The sequence below is a fragment of the Ambystoma mexicanum genome, chromosome 3p, assembly GCF_040938575.1.
Source record: "Ambystoma mexicanum isolate Mex_15411 chromosome 3p, UKY_AmexF1_1, whole genome shotgun sequence".
In the NCBI taxonomy this organism is placed as follows: Eukaryota; Metazoa; Chordata; class Amphibia; order Caudata; family Ambystomatidae; genus Ambystoma; species Ambystoma mexicanum.
The window spans coordinates 1,257,247,925-1,257,273,314 of record NC_090925.1 but is presented as its reverse complement, the minus strand read 5'-3'; the positions used below and the strand labels follow the sequence as shown (position 1 = coordinate 1,257,273,314).

Below are 25,390 nucleotides of genomic sequence, written 5' to 3'. Positions count from 1 at the left end.
ACAAACGAAGTGCCTTTTGTTTTTGTTCTCTACGCTCCTGTTGTTTTCTTTGTTTCCTCTGTTGTTTTCTTAACCCTTTTTAAAAGTTTGCAAACAAACTATATAAAAATAATAATTTAAAAAAACTAAGTGCGCCATTGCTAACATTCACAATCTTGTCTGGGTTTGGCGTAGGCCAGAGTTCATAATTTTTACCAGGTTTGGCATTACCAACATTGGCAATCCTATCTAGATGTGACGCAGGGCAACGTTCTCAATTCTAGCCAAGTGGGCATTTGGAAACATTCACAATTCCATGTAGGTGCGACGCAAGCTAATGTTCACAGTTCTAACCAAATGTGGCATTGTACAATTCTGTCCGGATCCGGCGCAGGCTGATGTTCACAAATCTTTCTAAATGTTGGTCCTGTTTGATATTTGTCGCCCACAACCCATACTGAATCTACGTATGGTTTCAACACATGCCTTCAACACATGTCTGCATGATCGCAACAGTAAGCATGTCCTGAATACTCCTCAGAAATCTTATTCCACAAGACAAGGTCCAACATATTTATTGTCCTTAGACAAAGTTACCTTGGGATCTAATTGCATACCTGCACCTACCCTTGTTCTACAATCCTTGTTCAGGCTTTATTACAATATTAATATGTAAACAAAAGTACATTTTTCTTTCTTAAGAAACTTATTTGCAATGCTGGCACAATGGATGATCCGGTAAAAAACTAAAGAAAGAAAAGAACCCTCAAGGTTAATTATCTCTTTGAAAACTGTCACTGAAGGATGACGTCATTACGATTGAAGCTTTTATCTCTACTGTACACTGTGAAAAATCAATAGAAATTATAAAGGACTTAGGTAACCCAGTGTCTGATAGACAAATCCTTGAGGCAAATTATTAGCAAGAGAGCGCCAATGCTGTCAAATATCCATGAAGAGATGCACCTGGGATAGCGGAAACAGCAAATACAAAGCCTCTACTAAATACAATAAATCAGTACCGAATAGAGAAGATCTTGCACATTTCTATTGTAAGATTGTTGGACTCCATAATGATCATATCTGGTGAGGAAATAACCCGAAGACCATGAGAAAAAGGATTGTAGACCAAAGAGAAACAACAATATCTCAACCTAAAAATTATTCATTTAAAGACTTGTTAAATGAACCTAAAGGTTGTCTTTTCTGAATAAAGTCAATACCAGTAAGAAGACCTTATCCACAAAAGGACTTGGCTGTGATGACATATTCCTTCAGTCTCTTATGGACGTATGTGCGAACGAAATTATGAAGACATTTCTACAACTAATAATCCCCCTGACGAGATTAAAGTAATGAGGTGAGAGCCATTGAACACCAATCTGGAGATATATACCAAATCCACATCTACATCTACTTAAAACAAGCCTTGAGAAATTCCAAAAAAGGCTCAGACTTCCGTAAACCTTATTATGGGTTTTGTGCAGATGTTTAAGGAGTCGGATGACGCACCTTTAAATCACTCTTCTCTTTTGTCTCAATTGTCTAGGATTCCCTCTATTTGCTTGCTCAAATCTCAGGGTCTTAAACAGGTTGAATTTATAGAGGACAATCTATGGGATCTTGTTGAGATGAAGCTCAGATTTATTCATAATCTTATTTTGAAAGCAACTGAAGTATTTTGTATTTGTATTTGTATTTTATTGTTTATATAGCGCTTTACTCCAACGCGCTTTACAGCATAACAACCAGAAAAAATCAAACATGGAACATAGAAGCAATAAAATATACATGAATCAAACGAACAAGGCAGAACGCATGACGAGACAGCTATCCAGGCCCGGCAGTTCAAGAGGAGGAGAAAGTGGAGAACATCAAGGGACTAATAAGGAGAGACACAACCTTTCCCTTTTCGAAGCAGTCCCGCAAAACCTCTGCAGAAGGAATTGTAACAGTAGCCCAAGTGTGTTGCAGCAGATACCGACGGTACACAGAGTGTGCCTACGCTAATAAGCGGGAGCGAGGGAAACTCCTGCTACCGTGGTACCGGCCTTGACTCTAGATACAAGGAAAGCCAAGCGATTCATCACAGCTGGTGAGTCAAAGGGAAAGCTGAAAAGAACCAAACTGTGTTGAATGAAAGTTGCAAAGTGGCCATTTGAACAATGTTCAAAGAACTATAAATTGTAAAAGGGAAAGACAGCTCCAGAGCGAACCGGCGCCACGTAGGTGCTAACTCGAGAGTCTCTGGTCAATCCCATGTTGATAAAACTACAGATACCAGAAGGCCGTAGGAGAGCTGTCAAGAAAGGTCAAAGTAGTCATACAGGAGGTCAAGCAAAATCTCTGCACAGTCGAAAGCCTTTGACCTAAGAACGGTATTGAAAGCTAAGGGACGTGAATCCTGCATGTTGAAAAATAGCACACGAACTGTGTTTCGTGGAGATTAGCAAGAGTAAACCTGGCAGAGGAATGCTATTGGAAAGGGGTGAAGTCTAAAAGGCCCATGAGGAATTGTTGGTGAAGATTTGTGCAAGCAATAAGCATTGCGTTTGGGGTCCGAGACCAACCGAGGGAGATCCAGGGTTGCAAAGTCACCACCCGAAGCTCATTAAGAAAATAACTGTTTTGGATAAAGTTGTTGAACTCGACTTGCGAGGGGTCTGCTCCCAGAAGAGGGGGACCCAGTGGTGAAACCATCCCCCAACATACATTTTGAATGAACTTTTATTTGTTTTACTGAGACATCAGGCCCGCAAAGGCAAGAGACTTGGCCCTTGAGAACCATGATAGCTGAAACTGAACTGTCGACTCATGCAGGAAAGGCTCAAGTGTGTGCTGCGCTCCAAAGTCCCACCTTGTCCCGTGCTAAAAACGTGGGAAAGGGAGACCTCGAGGCAATCACATCCTTTCTTATTATTTCTGAACACCTTTCTTCTTTATTTTGAATACCCTATCCCACACTCTTTTGTATTTAGCGCAAGAAATTGGCAATACGATTTTCTTAGTATATGCCCTTTTATTTTGACACAACGCCACTGGGACTGCCTTATTTTCATTTGATGGTTGATACTTGCTCCCAGCTTAGATTTAGGTTTAGATTAGGTGTTTTTCCAACCTGCATTAACAGTTTAATAAACATCCTTGAACTGTGATCACTTGTGTCTGTCTTTACTGTTGCCACCATGAGTTCCTTACATTTGCCATTGGGCTTTGATGTCTTTCCATGAACGCAACATGCTAGTCCTGGATCTGACAATATTGCAAATTTATATCACTCAATTGTTGGAAGTTCATATAAAAAGACAAGTGAAACCAAATCAAATTTAAGTTATGCTCTACTGTAGAGTGAAGGGGATTTAGGAAAGCTAAAGTAATTAATAATGATACTATACCTGCAAAAGATGAACGTGATTAGACCAGCCCTACTAACGTCTAAGGGAAAGGTCACCTCAAACAATCACCATCTTTAACAACAATTATATAAGATTCATTTAATGGAATACCCGAGGCCATTTTTCTAAATCCTCATCCTGCTTTGACAGACCTTTGCAATTTTCATATCTTCATGTTGTAAGAAATATGGCTAACTGATACTCCTCATTTACATGTGTATATTATCCTCCTATACAGAGTAGCCAAGGGTCCCAAAGGTCATCCAGGTGGTTTAATAATTGGAATAGATAATTCTTTGGGCCTGATGTCACGGGAGTGATATTTGGCTACAGAAAGGCTTTGGCTGTGAGTTTTAGTTTGGACTATTGTGAGGAAAAGTGTAAAATCTTGCTGATTAATAGATAATGGAATCCTCTTCGAACTGATGAAGAGATGCTTTATGCTACAATAGGTGATGATCTTTCTATATGGTATTTTTATATAGTCTCTGACGCGATAATTGTAGCAGGAGATCTGAACTGTTATTATCTTGATATGTCCCAAGTAGATTAAATACTAACTGTGACTTATGAGGGAGTAAGTTTGTATCAATGGGGTTCTTGCTGGGCAAATTTAATGAACTGTTGTCAAATTTATAAACTGAATGGTAATATTAAAGGAGATACACCTAGGTGATCTACTTGGTGATGCGGAACTAGTTATTCCTTAATAGAATATGTATATCATTCCACATCAATCATGATGCAATCTCTACATATCAAAGAAACAAAGTTACGTGATCATCCTTGGTTTTTTTTATAACACTTGAGATTGCCTATATTAAAATGACCCTCAATGTCTATCCTTTTTAGAAGTCAATCATTCTGGAAACCAAATAACTTGGTCCCTGCACAATATGCCAAAATAAAACGAAATCCTGCGAGAATCATTACAAAGTATTTTAATTGATTGAACAAACATGTACGATATTTGCATCAAAGAACCTGAAACTGTCACAAGCGTCTTTCTTTCTCACCTGTTTTTCCTTGCTTGTGGCCTTCTTGGGAGTGCTTTCCTTCTTCCTCACTGTTTGAGACTTGTATAGGTTGGAGCGCGACTCTTCGGGTTCCAGCGTGAGGTAGTCGGCTGCCTAAGCCGGGAAGCGTTCAGTATCCAGGAATGCTAACAATGGATCCAGGAAGGAGGTGGACGAGTGTCCGATGCTCGGAAGTGCCGGGAAGAATGCAGCACCGAACACAAGACGGCATCCCGGAAGAAGGGATAAAGGTTAGCGCAGGGTTGCGGAATCAGGAGAGGGTTCCACGACAGAAGAAAAAAGGGGTAAGAGTTGGAGACAATACGATACACGGACTCGAACACACGCCTAAGAACTCCAAGCAGTTGCGTTGAGACACGCAGAGCCACGGGGGTGTACCTGTTTTCTAGGAAGCCGGGAGTTGCGCGCAAAGGCTAGAGCACAGCGTTTCTGGCCCGTCGGCCATGTTGGAAGGATCACTGAGTTTATGCCGCGGTGCATTATGGACCATGAAGTCCAGAAGGGGCGAACTAGGTGGTTCATGACAAAAACACAATAACATGGGATTTATTAACTCCCATGCTTTTGATCTGGAAGTCCTACGTAGGAAAAGAGAATATCGCAAATCCGTAGCTTAAAGAACAAACTTTGCAGTTCCAGTATTTGAGTGAAATGAAGCACACATTTAAAAAAAAAAGTATACAAATTGGATAAAAGCTCATTAAATTGGAATGAATTTGCAAGACATCAAACTTATGTTGAGAAATAAAAGTACTAAACATTCATATCACTTTTGGAAGTTTATAAATAGCTTGAATTCCACCCAAAAGAATGTTCAAACTAACCTGATGTCTGGCATAAATGTGGACCTCATCAGGATACCAAAGAAAGCTTTGAATGGTAAGGCCTATTTTTATGGAAAGGTTTGTTTTCTAGCGTTGATATCAAACAGGAAATATTGAAATCAGCGTGTTCTAGAGCTATGGGTTCAGATGGCCCATCTAACTTTGTGTGGAAAATTTGTATTCTTTCTGTTTAATTACATAATTGTTCAATCTAAATTATCTATCACTTGGCATAAAAGAGATGTCATTCCAATCTATAAAAAGGGGCACTGCTCAAACCCAAATTACCGACCACTTGCGTTGCTAGATATGAGTATAATTTTTGCATCCTTATTACTCCCGGATCTATAACAATGGGTAATTAATTTGTGAAGACTGACTACTTTCCAAACTTGATTCAGTATAAAATAGTTACATCTCTGAATGGTTTTATAGCAAAGTTTCTCCAGACTCGGGCTTAGGCGAAGGGATAAGTACCACTCTATGAAAGTTATATTCGAGCTTCATACGAGAAAATCCATACAAGTACGAATTAATGCATTAGGGATTCTTTCCAGAGAGATAAAAACATTAATTGGCTTACGACAAGGTTGTGTCTTGGCATCCTGTCTATTTAATTTATACCTTTTAGATTTATATGAGGTGGTTGGAATAAGTCCTCCTACAATAGACTACTTACAAATTGCGGCACTCACCTTTGCAGATGACAGCATCCTATTTAGAAATACTCAGATAGGTCTCTAGTGTTCCTTGCTTCGTATTGGACCGTATGTCAGTGAAAATAATTTATTCATTAATACTGCAAAATCATCCATTATAATTTCCAAGCATGTTACGAACATTTCTAAGCATGATTGGTAAATGTATGGCAAATGCATAGCACTAACTCATCACTTGGTATATTTGGGTTTTTCACTTTTTGATAAGCTTAGGATAACAGAAGTATTTGTTAGACTACAAATAAAGTGACCCCCCCCTTGTTGACACAAATGAAAAAAATGAAGTCCAAATATTGTGATTTTACTATTATATACTTGACTTATTTCTTCAAAGCTAAGGTTATTTCCTGTTTAGTGTATGGCTGAAAAAAAAGATTGCATTGAAGGAGGTTGGTGGAAAAAGGTTTTAGACTTACTGTCATCCCTGACATAAATTTAGTTTACAGTCATGCTGTACAACTAAATATTTAGTATGACAAAACTATCTTTGTATGATGACCTTCACCAAATCTTAGTTGTGCGCTCTTCCAAAGCTTTGCTTGAATTCACTTCAGAATGTGATCATTAACTATGGAATAGGATAGAATACCAAATTGTACAAGAAAATCCAGACAAGAAAGGAATGTAGACATTATGATTGGCACTGCCAAAAGGCAGAATTCATAATATGCTCTGTTTAGTGATTATGCAACTGTCAATAGGGAGTACACTTCCCTGCCTAAATATCTGCTTTTCCAAACTGATAATAGGTATTGTGAATTTTCTTTTTGACCTTCTTGATACTTTAAAGACATTGGACACTCATTTGAACTTAGAAAATAGGGGGATGTGGTTTGGGTTTGTCATCAGCTACATTGGGAATGTTAAAACATCTGATTATGGTTTGTGACAAAATATATTATTTTAGGCTTGCACTTTTTGAGAAGTTTGTACATGATCCCGATCAATCAGCTCAAACTTGTTTGTGTTCTTTTATATGGAAAAAACATGTTATTGATAGTTGTACTGATTAAATGCATCATTATTATACCTGAATTACTAGGTGAAAAAATGTGTATTGAATATTAATGGAATCATTAAATGTGTTTAGTAGAAGTGTATATATTGGTTTGCTATTGTATTGTATTATACAATTTATTTATTTATTTTATTTTTATGTGCAAGGTATATTTACTATAAAGTGTCTCACAATAATAATAATTTAAAAACTAAATGTTGAGGTGCAAATGAAAAGAAGATCCTGAAAATCAGCATGAATTTAAGTCTGATTCTGGTGTTATCTAAATCATGTTGGTAGATCATACACATTAGAGTGGTATTCCAGGTTGGTTAAGCTTCTGGACATCTTGTTGAATGCGGTTCGGAGAGTACTTGAGGATGTGCTGGGAAATAGGCTTGTTGGGGATTGTGACACAGAGTGGAAAGTGTATCACATGTGATCAAGTTTACAGGCATTCCCCAATAGGCTTAGATCAACCACACCCCCATGCTGTACAACTGTAAGTACTTGGTTTCTGTCTTGAAATGTGATGGTGATAGGGTTACTCCATAAATGTGTGTTACAAGAACCTGATAGATTAGGTCATCCCATCCTTTGGGTTCTGTTTACGAAGCCATTTTCATAGAGACGTCTATCCCTCATTCTTGGAGGGGGTCGGTGTGCAGTTATATACACAATGGTTGTCCTTTTTTATGCATTAGGGAATATATTTACCAAATGTCTCTTTGAGCTTCTGACATTGTGATTTGACTCAAACCATCTGCTCCTGGACACAAGCAGCATTTGAAAGTGGCCAATCAGTTTCCTCCTACAGCCTGGAATTGGCCTTTTGGATGAAGAGCTCAATGATAAGGGACGTTGATCCTCTGCATTTGGCCTTTAATATGGTAAATCGACGTAAGTTGTGACGAAGGATGGTGGCTCGGGATAGTCCATCTAGTTGCCTAAAGTCATTCATGGCCCTATATTCAGATACTGAATCAAAGTTGTGTGCTTGCCTCTCTTCTTTTCACCCTCTATATTTTGGACCTACCTGTTGTATGGACACAGATTAGGCTATTTTCACCCTTGCTATGAAGCTTCCCGTGCTCATCCTGCCCTATGCAGTAAAGATCCTGCTGGTGAAGACTCAGGTGAATCTGAGTAGGGCCTTGGTTGTTATGGAGAAATATTGCAGTGATAATGATCTTTTGTGTAATACAAAAACATGGTTATATGAGTGAGGAACTGCATCTCTAGATTCTCCTGAAATCCAGGCAATAGAAAGTTACAAAGCACCACCGAGAATCGGTATCTGATGTGAGGAACCTAAGGATGTCCTCACTTCTTTCTCTGCATTATCCTCTGCTCCGGTGGCCAGGGAAGGGCCATCACTCTTGGATCCTGACCCTAGAGGTGGAGACGCGAGGGAGAATCACCTGGGTAGGGGGTCTTGGGGAATGGTAGGGGGACGTCTTTGGGTGAGACGCAGTATCCTCCATTTCCATTCCATGATGAACCCTCGAGCCCAGCCGCATTCATGGGATATTGCTACCCTTTTTCCTCTACCCGGGATAACACCAGAAGAAATCATCAATATCGGAACACTACGATGAGGTTGAAGAAGAGAAGGTCCATAGGCGAGACATGGTATCCCCCTTTTCCTTGTAAGAACCAACTTCACCCTCCACCTGCCTTTATATTTGTAAATCATCTTCCTTCATTCAAACCATTATAGTACTGGGACAAGGAAAAGGCAACTAGGAGTAGTGCAGACTAACATGTCAATTATCCACTCTAGTACTGAGACGAGGAAGAACCATGCAGACTGTTGTAAGGGTCAGGCATGTCCAAAGTGCTCTGCTAATTATGGTAAGACAATTGGGCCTAAGGACTGACACCTGCAACCTGTCAAATGGTTGCAGGTGTATCAAAGGTGGGGCCGACACAGCGGAAAGGGAGACCAGCAGCAGAGAAGCCAGGTTGAGCGTTGTGGGCCTCAAGGGAGATACCTGTGCTGAAGGTGGCGGCCGAGTTACGTCCTGCTGCACAGCCTGGATGCCGGCAAAGAACCCCAAGGAGCTATGCAGCCGAGGCCCAGGAGGGCCGCAAGAGGACCACACAGGTGGGAACCTCATGTGTTGGGTGTCAGCAGGAGGAGCTGCGGGCACAGAAGAGATCCAAATCCTGCCAGTTACTGGATGCGTCAGCAGGAAACAAGCAGTGCTACTGGCAACCCACAGAGAGAAGCGAAGTGCAAGCAGTGGCTCACAATCTGGAGTGGGCGTGTCGGCAGAGCAGAAGCAGAGACAGCAGCCGCCGGAGGAGATGCCAATGACAGGTGAGTGGAAAAGAGAAAGCACTCGAACCGGGGCACTCCTGTGGGCTGTTAGAAAGACAAATTAAATGCCAAATGAATTAAAGAGTATGTGCAAGATGCAAGGAACCCAAAGGAACGGGTTGTGAGGAATAATACGCACAAGATGAACTATAAGCAGCAGAATAAAAGATCCATATAATTTGAATACCGAACTAAATGAAAGCTTGTGACCGCTAAGAACAGATACTTTTGTGTGAATTACACATACAGTGAATTGAAAGCAAACAGAGAATTGTATGAAATACAGTGAAAAGCAAGTATGGAATATTGTTGAAAAGTATGAAAGCAATGTGGCGAAGGAACAAGAGCACCACAAAGTTAACTGTATGAGAAAACATATTGTGGCAAAGTCAAGAGAATGGCAAAGTGGAAAACATATTGTGTGAAAGCCAAAAGGCTGGCAAGGAGAAAGCCATGTTGATGTGAACTAGCACCCAGGTACAGGTACCAAAGGACCTGTGTGGGCAATAAAGCCTAGGATTACTGGTTGTGTGAACTGTAATGGGTGGACTGCTTGGTCTGACAAATGTGCCTAGACCGGGGAAACCCTATTTGTGAAAGCTACAGAAATATACAGAGAATTAAAGCAGGTGTATGAAAGAGATTGCTGAAGTGAAACAGAAGAAAAGCAATCCCCATGAATTGTCAAGAAACTGGAAGGAGTATAAAGTTGACCTGGAGTTGGTTTTGAACATTGAGCAACTAAGACTAAGTATAAGTTGGCAAGCTGACATCTTGGGGAGGGGAAACATGAGACTTTATGAACTTTGTTGCTTTCTCGAGGAAAGGAACCCCAAGGCCCTTTTTTGGAACTGTGTTATCTTCTTGGTGAAGGAAACCCCAAGACTTCATGGAACTGTCTTGAACTTGGGGAAGGGGAACTGGAAAGTAAGCCAGGAGCTATAAGAAGCTCAGAACTTTATTTGGAACGTTATTTATTTTATTGTTGACATCCCTACACATTGTTTAGCTGTAGTTGCAAGGGCAAGTATAGGTTTTGGACACAGACAGACTTTTAAGTTAAACCTACTCACTCTGGCTTTCCTTAATTTCTTTAGGTAGGGTAATTCGACTTAGCATAGGGCAAGTTAGGCCGTCAGCCATCCTGACATATAAGTTAATAAACCATTCTTGTTTGAATTTTAAATCTGTTGTCTGTGTCTTGCTTCATGATGTCTTCACAGTGGGCAGCATATCAGATTCCAGCAGTATTTAGAAGCCAATTGCATAAATCAAAAGGCATTGCATTGGTCGGCCTACTGGCATTTTAGTTATATTTGGCTGCACAGCTTGTGAACCTGCAAACACTTTTAATGAAAACATGTGAGAGGCTGTATGTCAGAAAAGCGAATTTGAGATGCCTGCAGCTCCCTAAGAAATCAGCAAAATATGCCATGTTCTATTCCCCTTTAAGGTATAACGTGTTTATATTGCACCAAACCACCGCTGCAGTATCTTGAAGCACATAGGCGTGTCTGTACAAACTGTTTAAAGGCTTTGATCATTGTCTTTGGCTGAGCAGTGGTCAGGCCTTTAGGACTTCCATAGTGCTAGGGTGGCAGTGTGAGTCCACGCATGTTGAAACCAAGCCCAAGGAAAGTCAGGGAGTACAAAGGTTATTTTAAAAGTTGCATTTTTATCTCCACAATTAGTAGCAGAAATAGTGTATATCACACAGAAATGGCTTGCAGCATATAAGATACAAAGAAGTGATTACTTGTTCCTAGGGGGATTCCCAATGAACTCTGAAGTAACTATAAAACTGACCCTAGACAGAAGAACACCCTATCCCTAGTGTTGGGGTGCTGTGCCTGGAGAGGCGATGGTGCTCTGCCTTCTCTAAAAGAGAACGAAGGGAGAAAAACTGTCGCTATGCTACAGCATATTAGTTGATTGAAACAGCCACAACTCTAAAAAACACTCAAAAGCCTACAGGTGAGTAATTTGATATGATATTTTATTTGTATTCTGCTCGTACACAAGTGTTTGTAGATCTCACTTTGCTGTGCCGAGAAGATTCCCAAGGGGAAGTTTAGATAATATTTCCTTTTATTCACCCTCAAGGGAGTATGTTCAGCAGGTTCACTGGTGGTGCTGGGTGTTATTTCGTATTTAAAAAAGCGGACAAATGTGCAGTGTGCGTAGTGCTCAGTGTACCCGCCAGAGGACCGGGTACTACTAGATACAGAAGAAAGTATCCCACTTATTCAAAAGGATATCATAGCAGTAAAAGGTTGTCCAATTTCGATGACAGTGGTGAGTGGATCATCATCTTCAGGACCAGTGATTTACAAAGAATTTAATTCACTGCGATCCGTGGTTCGCGATCTTGCAGCTCTCCAATTTCTGCCACTACATGAGTGAAGAGTGGCTTGAAGTGCAGGACTTTAAATGTCCCAGAAATGGGGCAAGTTGCTACGTTGTGGCAGAGAGCGGAAGACAGAAAAGTCTGGCGGTTCTGAGGAGCGGAGCTCGACAAACCCTTGGGAGACAAGCGACACTGGAATAACGCCCAGCACCACCATTGCATCTATTGAACCTACTCCCTTGTGGGTGAATAAAGGGAAATATTATCTAAACCTCTCCTTGGGAATGTTCTCCGCATAGCAAAGTGAGATCTACTAAGTACTCACCTGTGGGCTTTTGAGTGTTTTTTTTTAGTTTTGTCTGTTTCAACCAAATAATATGCTATAGCATAGGGACAGTTTTTCTCCCTTCTTTCCCTTTTAAATAAGGCAGCGCACCACTGCCAGTCCATGGACAGAAACCAAGCCTAATACATTAGGCGGGCATACCCCTTCTACTTGCACCTCTGCGCCATGAAAGGGCAGTTTCTATAGACAGGAAAGCTGAAAGGAAATCTGGGCACTTTTAAATGAGGGTGGTTTTTTAATCAAGGCTCCTCTGAGAGCAGATCCCTGGACTGGTCTTCCTGAAATTTCTTGGGGCCTACTAGGAACTTTATGGGAATGGATATAGTGCTGTATGAGGCAGGACTGCACTTAGGCTGGCGCTGGACTCTTATGAGAGTTTTTCTGCATACTTCAGCCTTTGTATAGCCTTCATGAACTTGGCAGTTACCTTGTCCTGTTACTAGAGAGCAGCATGCGCATCTTAGGTCAAAACAAGGGGTGCAGATTCTGCTTACCAGAGTACATTTGCAAATCTACTTTTGACATTAATGGCACGCTTTTCATGAACTGAATATCATTACTCTGGTTTCTTATTTTTTATTTAGGTGTTTGGGGGAGTGCTTCCTACCTCCTAATGGATGCTTCAAGGTGCTAGAGCCGGAGACATTTATGCAAAACATAATGAAACATCACATAATATAACCTGACATAACATTTAGAGAACTTGTAAATAAACCACTGGAATGCGTTGAGGTTCTAAACAAGTGCATAGCAGGCTATAAGGACAACACTGTAGGCGGGCAACAGTCCCTGATAGGGCCCATATGCAGAGGATGCCTGGCACCTTAAGCACAGGTTGTGAGGTCTTCCTGCAAAGTAAGTACATATGTATTTGAAGAAATACTGCTGATCTTCCAAATCACAATACATACAATTTATATTTTCTTTCTATAGAGGTTGATGCAATTTCTTTTTTTATATACGATGTTGTCTTATTCACTACATGATCTTTATAGATTCATTAAAATGAACTAAACCTAATAAAAAGAAATATGCTTCAAATGGAATGATGAGGTTGTGGACTCATGGGCATTTAAAGGCACCATGAAAACACAGCTGACTGGCAAGTAGCTGGGCCTTGACACAGTGAAGTCTTGCATATTTTGCTTTGACTTCAATAGCACAGAACAAACTTTCAAAAATATAAATACCTATATTTTATAGTATTCCCTCTACCCAGGGCCCATGCTCCTCTCCTGTGTTCTCTCCTCCTCACCTTTTTTCTTAGGCACTGTCCTTATGCGCAGTGTGAATGAACAATTGCCTATACTCCCTGCTGAATTGTCACTCTCCCCATCTGAGGGCTATTCAGAAGAAGAATCTATTTGTAAGGGTATTTAATAAATTACAGTTGCAGGTACAGTAAAGCATGTGTAAGGGCCAAGCCCCAGACAACACCAGCACAGATTAAGCATGGGACCTTTTGTTAGGTGGGTAATTCCTAGTCTCGTGAAATTGGTGCTGGGGATGACTGGCTGTCCTGGGATGAGTATTCTAGTTTGGAAGGACTGGAGGTTGGTTGTCCATGGAATGCAGTGCAGTTCTTTGATAGATTAGATTTTGCAAAACCCCTTGCCATCAATAATTTAAAGAACTCCCTCAAACATATAATAATTACTATTGATCATAAATACAGAGAGAATCTACATTTCACAGATATGAATTCAGGTAAGCCAAGCCCATCCTTTTCCGTAGGAATCCGTTCGTCCAAATGCATTCTGGATACGAGAAGCTCACCTTCTTTGGACTTGAATGCAGAACAGAGAAAGCCAGCCTCCTCTACCACTCTTTGCTCCAAGGTCTTCTTTCCCACCCCGAAGTTTCTCAGAGTGGAAAGTGTAAACCTCCTGACATCTCTCCATGAATGGCCATATCTTGCAATCACTACTCCTATGGGATTAGAAAGACATGTTTAAGAAAGTTCAGTTCTTTTAGACTACATCAGAGCACCTCTGTTTGTGAAAATGAAAGAAATGCTATAGAAAGAGTGTCTAAGAATTGATAAAGAGAAAGCATGGAAGCATATTCATTTAACACAGCATTCTAGGGTTCAAGTATAGGTTACCCTTATATCTGCTATTTTTCAAAATTCTTTACAGATTGGTGAATAGATAGGGCAGAGGACTTATACATATTCAAGAAGATTGAACTAAGAGACCCTGGAAATGATAACCTGTGAGCCTGCCTCTAGTGTCAGCTCAAAAACTACACAACAAGTCACATTTCATTGGAGAGTCTGCATCTAATTAACAATTTAAACGTGAGTCAACTATGATTTGTAAGAATGTATATCATTCCCAAAAAATGTGATTGCCTTCATCAGGAAGATTGCAAGTATCTCAATTTAAGGCATCAATGTTTACGTCAAAGAAGGTTTGTGAAGTTGCTCAACACCTCACACTAGGAGGTTATATGGTACCATACTGACTTGTATTTGAATACGTTATGGCTTCAGAACTGACCGATGTACAGTAATAAGAAAATGTTGGTAATTAAACTCATGAAGAGTGTCTGTCTGTGGTTAGAATTCAGGCCAGGATAACGTTGAAGGATACATAGATTTGCTGGAAGAAGTGCAGATGACACAATGACACAACATTAGCGTAAGGTATCGAAGACCGTAGAAGACCTTGAAGAACATCAACCCAATGGAAAGAAAGGAAAGTTTGATTGGTACGAATGGAATGCATTGATCAAAAATTACTGGAAAAGGTAAAATCGAAATTAAAAGCAAATTCTGGCCAGTAAATTGTTACATTGTTAGAACACTCAGAAGGAACAAGGTGTTGTTAGTGAAAATGAAAGTCGACATGCAATGCCCATATGATTCATTATCAAATCAAACAGATTCTTTACAAGATAGTATTGAGGAATCAGGAACATGTACATCATTTTAAGAAATAGTTTAGTTTAAGAAATCAACAACCATAATTGCATTCATCTTACCAGGCCACTCAACAACCCCTGAACTAGCCAGCAGCTGCCTCCCAGATAGAAAACCCAATATTACAACCTCTGCCTCTGAAACAATGATGCATCTATTCAGGTACGAGGATTACTTCTTATTTATTTCTGATAAGATGACACATAGCAACCCCCAACTCTGGTCAGCTCTTCCTCGAACCGCCAACTGTCCCAATTCTTACATAAACATTCTACTAATAGATTACAAGCTTCCCAAGACTCTATGACCTGAGAGTGCTTAACATAACCTGTATGATACACGATATAACACATCTCCTTTCCTTAACTATGTACCTTTAACTTCACCATTTTGGCTATCTTTGTTGCATTACTCGCTCTTGATCTATACCACTGTTGCCATACTCCAAACCTGGCCTGCAGTGATCTTCACTGCCCCTCCCAACACTTCCATAACTCTCTCAGGGTCGGAATATAACAACTCTCTCTTCTTCTTCACCACTCCTTTCTTAATTTGTACCAAATCACCTACTTTCACTTCTACTCTCTTCTGAACACACTTCTCATTCTCCTTCCTTACCTGCGCATCCTTCCTCTCCAGAGTCATCCTCACTTGCTCCACAACCCAATCCGTCTCCCTTGCCCTGCCATGCCAGGGAGGTGATACCTTGGTATTCACTTTGCTTCCTCTCATCACCTAAAACAGGCTTAACCCTGTGGCAGCATGGGGAGCCATACAATGCATACAGTCTCTACCTCACAGCAACCTTTTTATCCTTTCCACAAACTTCTGCCATCTTCACTGCCTCGATCACACACCTGTTTACCCTATCCACGGCTCCATTTCAATCCGGATGCTATACTGCTGTTCTCTTATGTTTTACACTACAGTGCTTTAAATACTCTTCAAAACACCCTCCTACAAATTGCCTGCCATTACCGGTCAACACTGAACTGGGTTTGCCTTCTCTCTCACATACACACTGCAAAACCTCTACCACAGCACTCCCTGTAGTCAAATGAAGGATCTTAAATTCTGTCCATCGTGACAACAAATCGATCAGCACCAAGACAAACTTCCCACCACCACTACCAAGTTCGATTGGGCCCAAAATATCCAAAGCCAAGTAACACCAAACTTTCTCTGGCACTTCCACTTTCACCATTGGCTGCAAATGGGCCACCACACCCTTAGCTTACTTCTCACAATCAACACATCTTCCCAGAAATCTTTCTACTTCACGATCAAATCCAGGCCACCAGTGCTCCTTCCTCAACACTGCCTTGGTCTTGGTAATTCCAATATGACCCTCATGGGCAATCTCCACTATCCTTTTCCGCAAACTCCTCGGCACAACAACATGGCCCCATCAATACAAAATACCATCTTTAGTACTCATTTGAGCCTGCACTTCTCAATAAATCCTCTCTTCATTATACAACAACAAATTCACTTTTCCAGCCAGCCTTGACTCACAAAGCCAATTATTGTTCCCAACTCATACTCCTCTCTCACAGCTCCACAGCATGCTTCCTGTGACAACACTCCATCCTGTGTCACAAACACAGAGGCCCTCATTACGACCCAGGCGGTAAGGGGTTTACGCCAGCGTTAACAGCGCCGACCCTTACCGCCTGAGTACGAGGTCCCTTAGCGCCATGGCGGATTTAACACCTGCTTTTAGCAGGTGTTAAAATCCATGGCGCTAAGGGACCATGGAGTTAATTACGCCACCGTAATTTACGGTGGCGTAATTAACGCCTACCCCACTCCCATTATGCCCTATGGGGCAAAAATGGGAATGGGGAAGGGTAAATGGGGATTGGGGACTTACCGCCCCGCCAAGGTCGGAATGGGGCGGTAAGTCCGCCAACCACCATGGCGGAATTGCAACCTTAGCGCCATGGACCATGGTGCTCGTAGCACCATGGTCCTCCGCCAAGGTCGTAATGAGGGCCAGAGTCAGTTATTTCCTCATCAGCATCTTCAACCTCACCACCCAACCTAGACAAATGATTCGCCAAGATATTTTCTTTTCCTGGTATCACCACTGTGGTCGATTTATGACCCTGAATTCTGGTAACCCATCCTGCCACTCTCCTTGGCACCTTGTCCAATTATTTCCTCAGAAATCTCCTTAAGGTGCTCATGATACCTTTTTATGGTCAACTATGCCCCCACACACAATTTCAAAACTGTTCTACTGTCCAGTGACAAGCAAGAGCTTCCTTTTCAAGAACAGAGTAGTTTTCTTCTGCCCATCTTAACATCCTTGAGGTATGAGGGATCACATGTTCCATCCCACCCTCATCTACTTGTGCCAACACTGCACCTATCCCACAATCACTGGCATTCACTATAATTGAACACCGTTTTCATGTACTAAACTGGGTAAGTGGCCTCGCCAAGTCAATTTCCCTTTTAATTTGCACAAATTCTTCCTCACACTCTGCACCCCATGCAAACTCCACCCTTTTGTTTTTAAACAAACTTCTCATCTTGTCCAGCTTATTGGCAAAATTATGCACACATTTCTGATAAAACTCGATCATTCCTAAGAAGTACCTCAGTTCACCCTTATCTCTTGGAGAAGGTACCTTTTTTATTGCATCGGTCATGTCACTCTTGGGCCTCAACCCTTCCGCAGAAATATCGTGCCCCAAATACTCCACAACACCCTTTGCAAAAACACACTTTTCTGGTCTTAACTTAATACCTCTCTCTTTCAAAATGTCCAACACTTTCCTCAATGTTACTTCATGTTCCTCTAAATTCTCTCCACACACCAAGATATCATCTTGAAAACAGGTTACTCCCTTTAGGCCCTTGAACAAATATCCATCATCTTTTGAAAGACTGAAGACGCAGACACTAGCCCAAATGGCATCTGGCGAAACTGAAATACATCCTCATGGGTGATGAAAGCAGTCAACTTTTTTGAAAAATCATCTAACTCTAATTGATGGTAACTCGATACCCTTTTCCTTACTTTAATACTTTTGTCACTTGTCAGCTGGATACCTTACAGAGACCTTCGATTGAGCACCCACGGGGTGTCGGTCCACTCTGTCAAAGTTATTGTATCTTGCTTTTTAAAGTTCTGGCACTCATCAGCAGTTCAACTTAACTTGCTTCTCTTGTCACACGCATTGTAACATTGTTCGTTCCAGCGCTTGTCACACAACGTTGCTGCATGCAACCTTGGCTTCAACACTGACATGTCTTGTATCGGTCTCCTCAATTCACAGGCTGTGTTGATTTCACTGATGCTGCTTTGTTCTTGGAGCCAAGGACGATACCACAGTGGCTGCTGCTTCTCCCCGCCTGGTTTATTGATGCAGGAGGGCCACGGGTATTTCCAACACACAATGCAGGATTCTTCAGCCTGGTTTCCTGGTTTTATGCGTTCTATTCTCAAGGTTTCTGGAAAGTAACGGTTCCTTGTCAAAAAGGTCAAGGGAACTTTCTTCCTAGTGAATCCCATTCTGTTTTGCCGTCTTTCCTCTTTCGCTCAGCTGCCGTCTCAAGACTGCTGTTTCACTGTGTGCTTTGCCTCGCTCCGAGTGTGCTCTTGTGCTGCGCCTTTTATCCATGTGGGGAAGTTTAATGGAAGTCGGGTATGTGTGATGGTCAGTAATTGCCTGACCTCGTCTGACCATTGTATTGGAAAACATCAGGTATACTGCTCGGGTGTTAGTCTGTTTTCTCTCATAGCCGGCTGTCTGTGAGAAGGCGTTCATGTTCTAAAAGGGGGGGCAGACTTCCCAAATAGCCTACCTGGTAGGATGGGGCAAAGGTGTTAAAGGGAAGGGGATACGCATCTCACCATCCGGCATCCCACTCCCACTCCCTGAGACCCCTCACCCAGGTGATCCTCCCGCACTGGTCCACCCCCAGGAACTGGATCCAAAAGCGATCGCCATATCCTGGCCACCTGGATGACAGATCCCTGGGGACTAGTGGGTGAGACACTTTCTGCTTTCTCACATGTCCTTCCCCTATGCAAGGTGGATCACATGTCCTTCCCCTATGCAAGGTGGATATACTTGGTCCTTTCCTAGGTTCTTCCATTTGAAGACCCTGGATTGAACAAGAGGGAAATATATCCAAGGACCCTCGCATTGTCCACAGGTTTCTTTTCCTCCTTTTTGGTAGAGGTGAGGTGTTCCCATTCATCTGCCGAATGCACCCCATAGACTGGCATCAAGGGGTTGACTCTGGAATTAGGTGCTCTCCATATTTCGTGGAAGGTTTTTGGTAAATGGTAGGCTCAAGAGGTTCTGTTTCCATCCACTCCCACACGAGCTAGGTTTGGGAGTAACAATTGGAGTGCCAATGGCTTGGGGTATAAATTCCCTATGGGCAATTGGAAGTTCCTGCAAGAGAGTGGAGAAAGCAGGGATGTCCTTTCCCACATTGACTTCTTCGTGGAGCCCAGTAATGATGGTTGTTGATACCAAATATGACTCTCCCCTGAAGTTAATGTACACATGTATTTTGGGATATATTTTGTTATTCCCGTGTACACATGTAACTCTACCTAGGGTTGCATTCTCAAGGTGTTTTGTTGTAACCAAATTAGCCCTTATAGCGGTCTGTTAGCTACCTGAGTCGATTAATGCCTTTACTTGTTTTCCATTTACCATGGCCTTTTCATACGTAAAGTCAGCAGAAGATTGACATAAACATATACTAAAGGTTTCCAGATCTTCTTCGGGTTCTTACCACTCTTCCCCTCTTAGACAGTCTAATTCAAAATGGATAGTTTCTCGACAGGAAAAGCAGATAGGAGGAGAGGGTTTGATTCCTTTCGGTTCTTCTCTTTTACTTTCTTCTCTACCCCTTGGGTCAGTTTCATCCTTTCTTTCGGTATCCATTCCTTGGAGTTATAGGATCCTCCCCCTCTATTTAGTACCTAGTTTTGGAAGTGGTGAGTAAGCTTGTGATCCTTCCGCTCCTCACTTCGATGTACTGAGTGGAAGTGTTTGACTGCATCCGAGTGGTTTTGGGCAGTCTCAATAGCCACAATTACGGTGGGTCAATTCAGCTGTAGTACTGCCTTTTGCGAAAAAGGTGGCAAAGAATTGGTGATTTGTTCTAGAGTAATACTTTTTACCATTGTTTTGTTGTTAATCCAGAGGGCAACTGTATTTTTAATTTGTTCTCCTAATTCAAGGGGGGTTTCCCCGGGGTTGAGTCTAATGGCCCTTAATTTTTGCCGAGAGAGGTTACAGGTTTGCCTACCCTTTTTAGAAGCCCCTCTTTTATGGATATAAAGGTAGCCCCCTGGGCAAGGTTAAGTGTCTGGTAAGCGGTCTGTAGTTCACCTTTCAGCAGAGGCCCTAAATAACATTTCTTTTTATTTTCTTCCCATCCTAATTGCTCAGCTAATCACTTGAAATTCAAAAAGAAAATACCTAGGATGTGTTCCTGTGGAAAGTGGGTGGAGAATTGAAGGAGTTGCTGCCTGCCTCCTGATATCAAACCGGATGGTTATAACCTGGGGAAAATTGATGTCATTGGAGATTTCATTGCTAAGCTAAATTTTAAGAGCCGAGAAGCATGTGGCAAGATTTATGTCACCAAGAGTGGTGAAACACTTTTGGGTTAGCAGGAGCAGAAAGGATTAGGGATAAGAATAGATCCCAACACAGTTGAACAGGTGCTGCATGTAGGAGGGTCTGCGGATGTAGTTGCATTATATCCAAGTGGATTCTCGACAAGCATTGGGAGTGTCAAAGGTATGAAACACAAGATACCACTCAAGCAAGGAAGTGTCCCAATTGCATCAAAGTTACATTCAGTTCCACTAGAAATGAGGGACGGGGTAAAGATGGAACTGGAGAAATTGAAAGCTTCTGGTGTGATAGAGAAAGCGGGAAGTGTTGAATGAGTGTCTCTGTTGGTGGTGGTGAAGAAGCCGAACGGCAAGCTAAGATTTTTTGAGGCTTTGCAGGGACGCAATAAGTGTGTTGTTGTGGAGAAACATCCCCTCCCAAATATGACAGAGATGTTAACAATAGGGGAATTGCAAACTATTTTTCAAAGCTGGACATGGCTTCGACTTAACATCAGATAGAGTTAGACAAATTATCAAAGAGGTTTACTGCTTTAATCACCCATGCGGGTGTTTTTCAGTTTCAGTGGATGCCAGTTGGGCTAGTGTCAGCGTCTTCAGTCTTTCAAAAGATGACGAATATTTTGTTGAAGGGCCTTAACCCCTTAAGTGCCATGGGCGAGGCATCTCGTCCTTGGGATTACCTCCCTGTGGCCAAGGATGAGATACCCCATCCTTTTAGGCACTCTGTTTTGTGTGATCCCTTCAAAGCAGGGATATTTGAAAACAAAAATATATATATATGAACGAAACAGGGAGGGGGGATGGGGTTGGGGACCACTAGCCACCACTTTTTTTTTTAGGACATGAAAGGGTGGTGGGCCCTCTCCCACCCACCCCAAGTGGAAAGGGGGCACCCCTTGTAGCCCTCCCTCTGGCAAATTTCTGCCCCAAGGGAGGAGTACATGAGGTGGCCCTCCATCCAATTGGGGGGGCACCAGGAATGTGTGGGCAGGCCCCCCAAAGGGTGGGGCCTGAAGGTTAGGGCCCATCTGCCCCTAGGGAATGGGCCCAAGGGAAAAAAAGGAAACGCCATGGATGGTTTTGGGGGGAGTGCCCCCCCCACTAGACCACCAGGGAATTGTTTTTATGGAAAGGGGGTATCCATTCCCCCCACCCAAAATGGACTGGGGGCCATGTCACGCAGCCCTCCCTGGGGGCAGTTATCTGCTCCTAGGAAGGGGCATCTGATCCTAGGGAGGGCTGCATGAGATGGACCCCCTTTTATCCGCCCCTAGGGAGGGCTGAATGAGATGCCCCCCCTGCATTTGGTGTGGGGGGAGAGGGCCATGCCCCTTTATATTAGAAAATTCCCTGGCAGTTTAGAGTGCCCCTCAGCCCCCCCCTAAAGTGCAGCCTGCCTTTTTCTTTGTTAACCAAACTTGCCTTGCCGCAGATGGGCACATTGGTGTGCCAAGCTGCCCCCACGGTGCCCAAACCTTACTGCCCCACCCACTGGGGGGCCTGTCCCACAATTTTTGGTGACCCTCTCCCCCAACCCAAATGTAAGGGGGGTGTACCTTATGCAGCCGTTCGTGGGAGGCCCAGGGAGGCCTGCATGAGGTGCCCCCCCACCTATTTGGGGTGAGGGGGGAAAGGGCCACCACAAAATGTCAGACAGTGCCCCAATGGGTGGGACAGTAGGTTCTGGGTACCCTGGGGGCAGAATGACACACTATTGTGCCCATCTGTGCCAAGAGGAGATGGGTAAATAAAGGAAAAAAGTGAAAATGGTAGACAGCAGTTTTGGGGGGCTGTGGGGCACCCCAAACCACTGGGGAATTTTCTAATGAGAAGGGGTTGTGGCCCTCTCCCCTCCACCCCCCATGGAGTGGGGGCCATGTCATGCAGCCCTCCCTGGGGGCAGATATCCGCTCCTAGTAAGGGACACCCGACCCAAGGGAGGAGTGCATGACAGCCCCCCTTATCTATCCCCAGGGAAGGCTACATGAGATGCCCACCCCTCCATTTTGGGTAGGGGTGGAGAGGTGCACCCCCCTTTACATTATAAGGTTTAGGGTGCCCCTCAGCCACCCCTAAAGTGCAGCCTACCATTTTCAATTTTGTTCTTTGTTTTACCAAACCTCCCTTGGCGCAGATGGGAACATTGGTGTGCCAATCTGCCCCCTGGGTGCCCAAACCCTACTGCCCCATCCATTGGGGGGCCTGTCTGACATTTTGGGGTAGGTCTCTCCTCCCACCCCAAATGGAGTGTGGGGGGCACCTCTTGCAGCCCTCCCTGGGGGCAGATTTCAGCCCCTCGGAAGGGGCAAATGTGTTTTCACTGGGGGGTGAGGTTCAGTAGACCACCAGGGATGGCTTTCAAGGGGGGGCATGATTGGAAAGTATGAATGTAGATTTGTTTTGGCTGGGGTGACCGTAGGTAACAAATGTTTTTTGTTTCGTTTACAGCTTTTTCTACATAAGCAGCTGCAACGCTATGTGAGTACTGTTTTTTTTTATTATTCTATGGTAGGGCCCACTGTCAGTGGGGTGGGTGAGACTGGAGCTTGATTGTTGGTGGTGTGGGTGGGAATGGGCCGTCTGGGCAGATATTTTGGTGGGCTGGGACACAATTGCAGGGGCAGGACACAAATTGCCCCCCATGCCAGGAGAACATTGGTGTTTCCCTGGGAGCGGATGTCTCACATGTGGGTTGTCCGTCTGCAAGCCCAGGCTGCACCTCTGGCTGTGCTACGTTACATTTTCACCTCCGGGGAGGAATGGGGATCCTGCCGCGGCTCCTTGGAGCTGCCGCTGTGCTTAGGGCACGGTACACCCGCATGGTACATGGATTCCGAGGCCGGGGGCATCACCTCCAACCTTCTTGGAGTTGTGGCTGGGCTGCATTACAGCTTTTCCCTTCGGGGAGGTATTGGCACACTGCCGGAACTCCCTGGTGGGGAGAAGCTGTAACGCAGGTCAGGCAGCTCCAGCAAAGTCGGTGGTAATGTCCCTGGCCGTGGGCACCCTTGTCCCATTTGGGTCTTTGGCGGGGCTTGTGGGTAATACATTCTTGGGAGATTTGTGCAAGTCAGACATCTTTGGATTCCCACAGGTGTCTTCTTTTCAGAAATGCATGGGGTTCCCTGTTTTCCTTGGTGGCTTCAACACCCTAGGCCCAATTCTGTAGGTTGTCTCCCCACACCCGTTGGGTGTTACCTGTGATTTAGCCTTTTCGCTTTGCGCCCAGGTAGGGGAACCCACACATGTGAGGTACCGTTTTCATTGGGACACGTGAGGGGACGCGGGATGGTAGGCCATGTGTTGTTAGAGGCGTGTTTCGGTGGGTGGCCAGAGCAAAATGTCTGAGAATTGTGTTTATTTCCAGCCAATTTCAGAGACATTTCACTCTGGCCACCCACCAAAACACACCGCCAATGCCACATGTCCTACCTTGCCATGTTCCCACAGGTATCCTGATGAAAAAGGTACCTCACATGTGTGGGTGCACCTACCTAAACGCAAAAGGAAAAAGGCTAAGCCACTTGTAACCCCCAAAGGGTTTGGGCCTATAGTGTCGAAGCCAGCAGGGAAAACAGGGAACCCCATGCATTTCCCAAAAGAGGACACCCAAGGGAATCCACAGAGGTCTGACTTGCGCAAATCACCCCAGAATTTATTACCCAGAACTCCCGGCAAAGTCCAAATTTGGGGCGGGGGGAACACAATTTCCACACATTTCACTCGGCGCCAACAACACATGGCCTACTGTCCCGCATTCCCACAGGTGTCCCAACAAAAACAGTACCTCATGTGTGGGTGCACCTACCTGGGTGCAAAGGGAGAAGCACAAAACGCAGGTAACCCCCAAGTCTTTTCGACACAGCAGAATTGCAGGATTTTGACTCATGCGCACACCATCCAGATTTGGGCCTACGGTGTCCAAGCCACCAAGGAAAACTGAGAACCCCATGTATTTCCCAAAAGAGGACACCCGTGGGAATCCACAGAGGTCTGACTTGCGCAAATCAGCCCAGAATGTATTACCCAGAACCCCGACAAAGTCCACATTTGTGGGAAAAAAACACAATTTCTGCACATTTCACTCGGCTCACCCACTGAAACACGCCGCCAACGCCACATGTCCTACCTTCCCGTGTTCCCACAGGTGTCCTGATGAAAAAGGTACCTCACATGTGTGGGTGCACCTACCTACACGCAAAAGGAAAAAGGCTAAACCACTTGTAACCCCCAAAGGGTTTGGGCCTACGGTGTCGAAGCCAGCAAGGAAAACAGGGAACCCCACGCAAATACCAAAAGAGGACACCCGTGGGAATCCACAGAGGTCTGACTTGTGCAAATCACCCCAGAATATATTACCCAGAACTCATGGCAAAGTCCAAATTTGGGGTGGGGGGAACACAATTTCCACACATTTTACTCGGCGCCAACAACACATGGCCTACTGTCCCGCATTCCCACAGGTGTCCCGAGAAAAACAGTACCTCACATGTGTGGGTGCACCTACCTGGGTGCAAAGGGAGAAGCCCAAAACGCGGGTAACCCCTAAGTCTTTTCGCACAGCAGAATTTCAGGCTTTTGACTCATATGCGCACCATCCAGATTTGGGCCTACGATGCCCAAGCCACCAAGGAAAACTGAGAACCCCATGCATTTCCCAAAAGAGGACACCCGTGGGAATCCACAGAGGTCTGACTTGCGCAAATCAGCCCAGAATTTATTACCCAGAACCCCTGACAAAGTCCATATTTGTGGGAAAAAAACACAATTTCCGCACATTTCACTCGGCTCACCCACCGAAACACGCGCCAACAACACATGCCCTACTCTCCCACGTTCCCAAAGGTGTCCCGACGGCAGCGGTACCTCACATATGTGGG

General features: G+C 43.7%; 1 protein-coding gene across 1 annotated transcript in view; it reads right to left on the bottom strand.

Annotated features, from left to right (window-relative positions):
* Nucleotides 1-25,390, bottom strand: part of LOC138580053 (cytochrome P450 2D15-like) — a 421,564-nt gene that overhangs the window by 215,559 nt on the left and 180,615 nt on the right. The window contains exon 4 of the mRNA XM_069650288.1: nt 13,744-13,896. Within this exon, the coding sequence (XP_069506389.1) occupies nt 13,744-13,896 (153 nt within the window). The remainder of the gene's footprint in view (nt 1-13,743; nt 13,897-25,390) is intronic.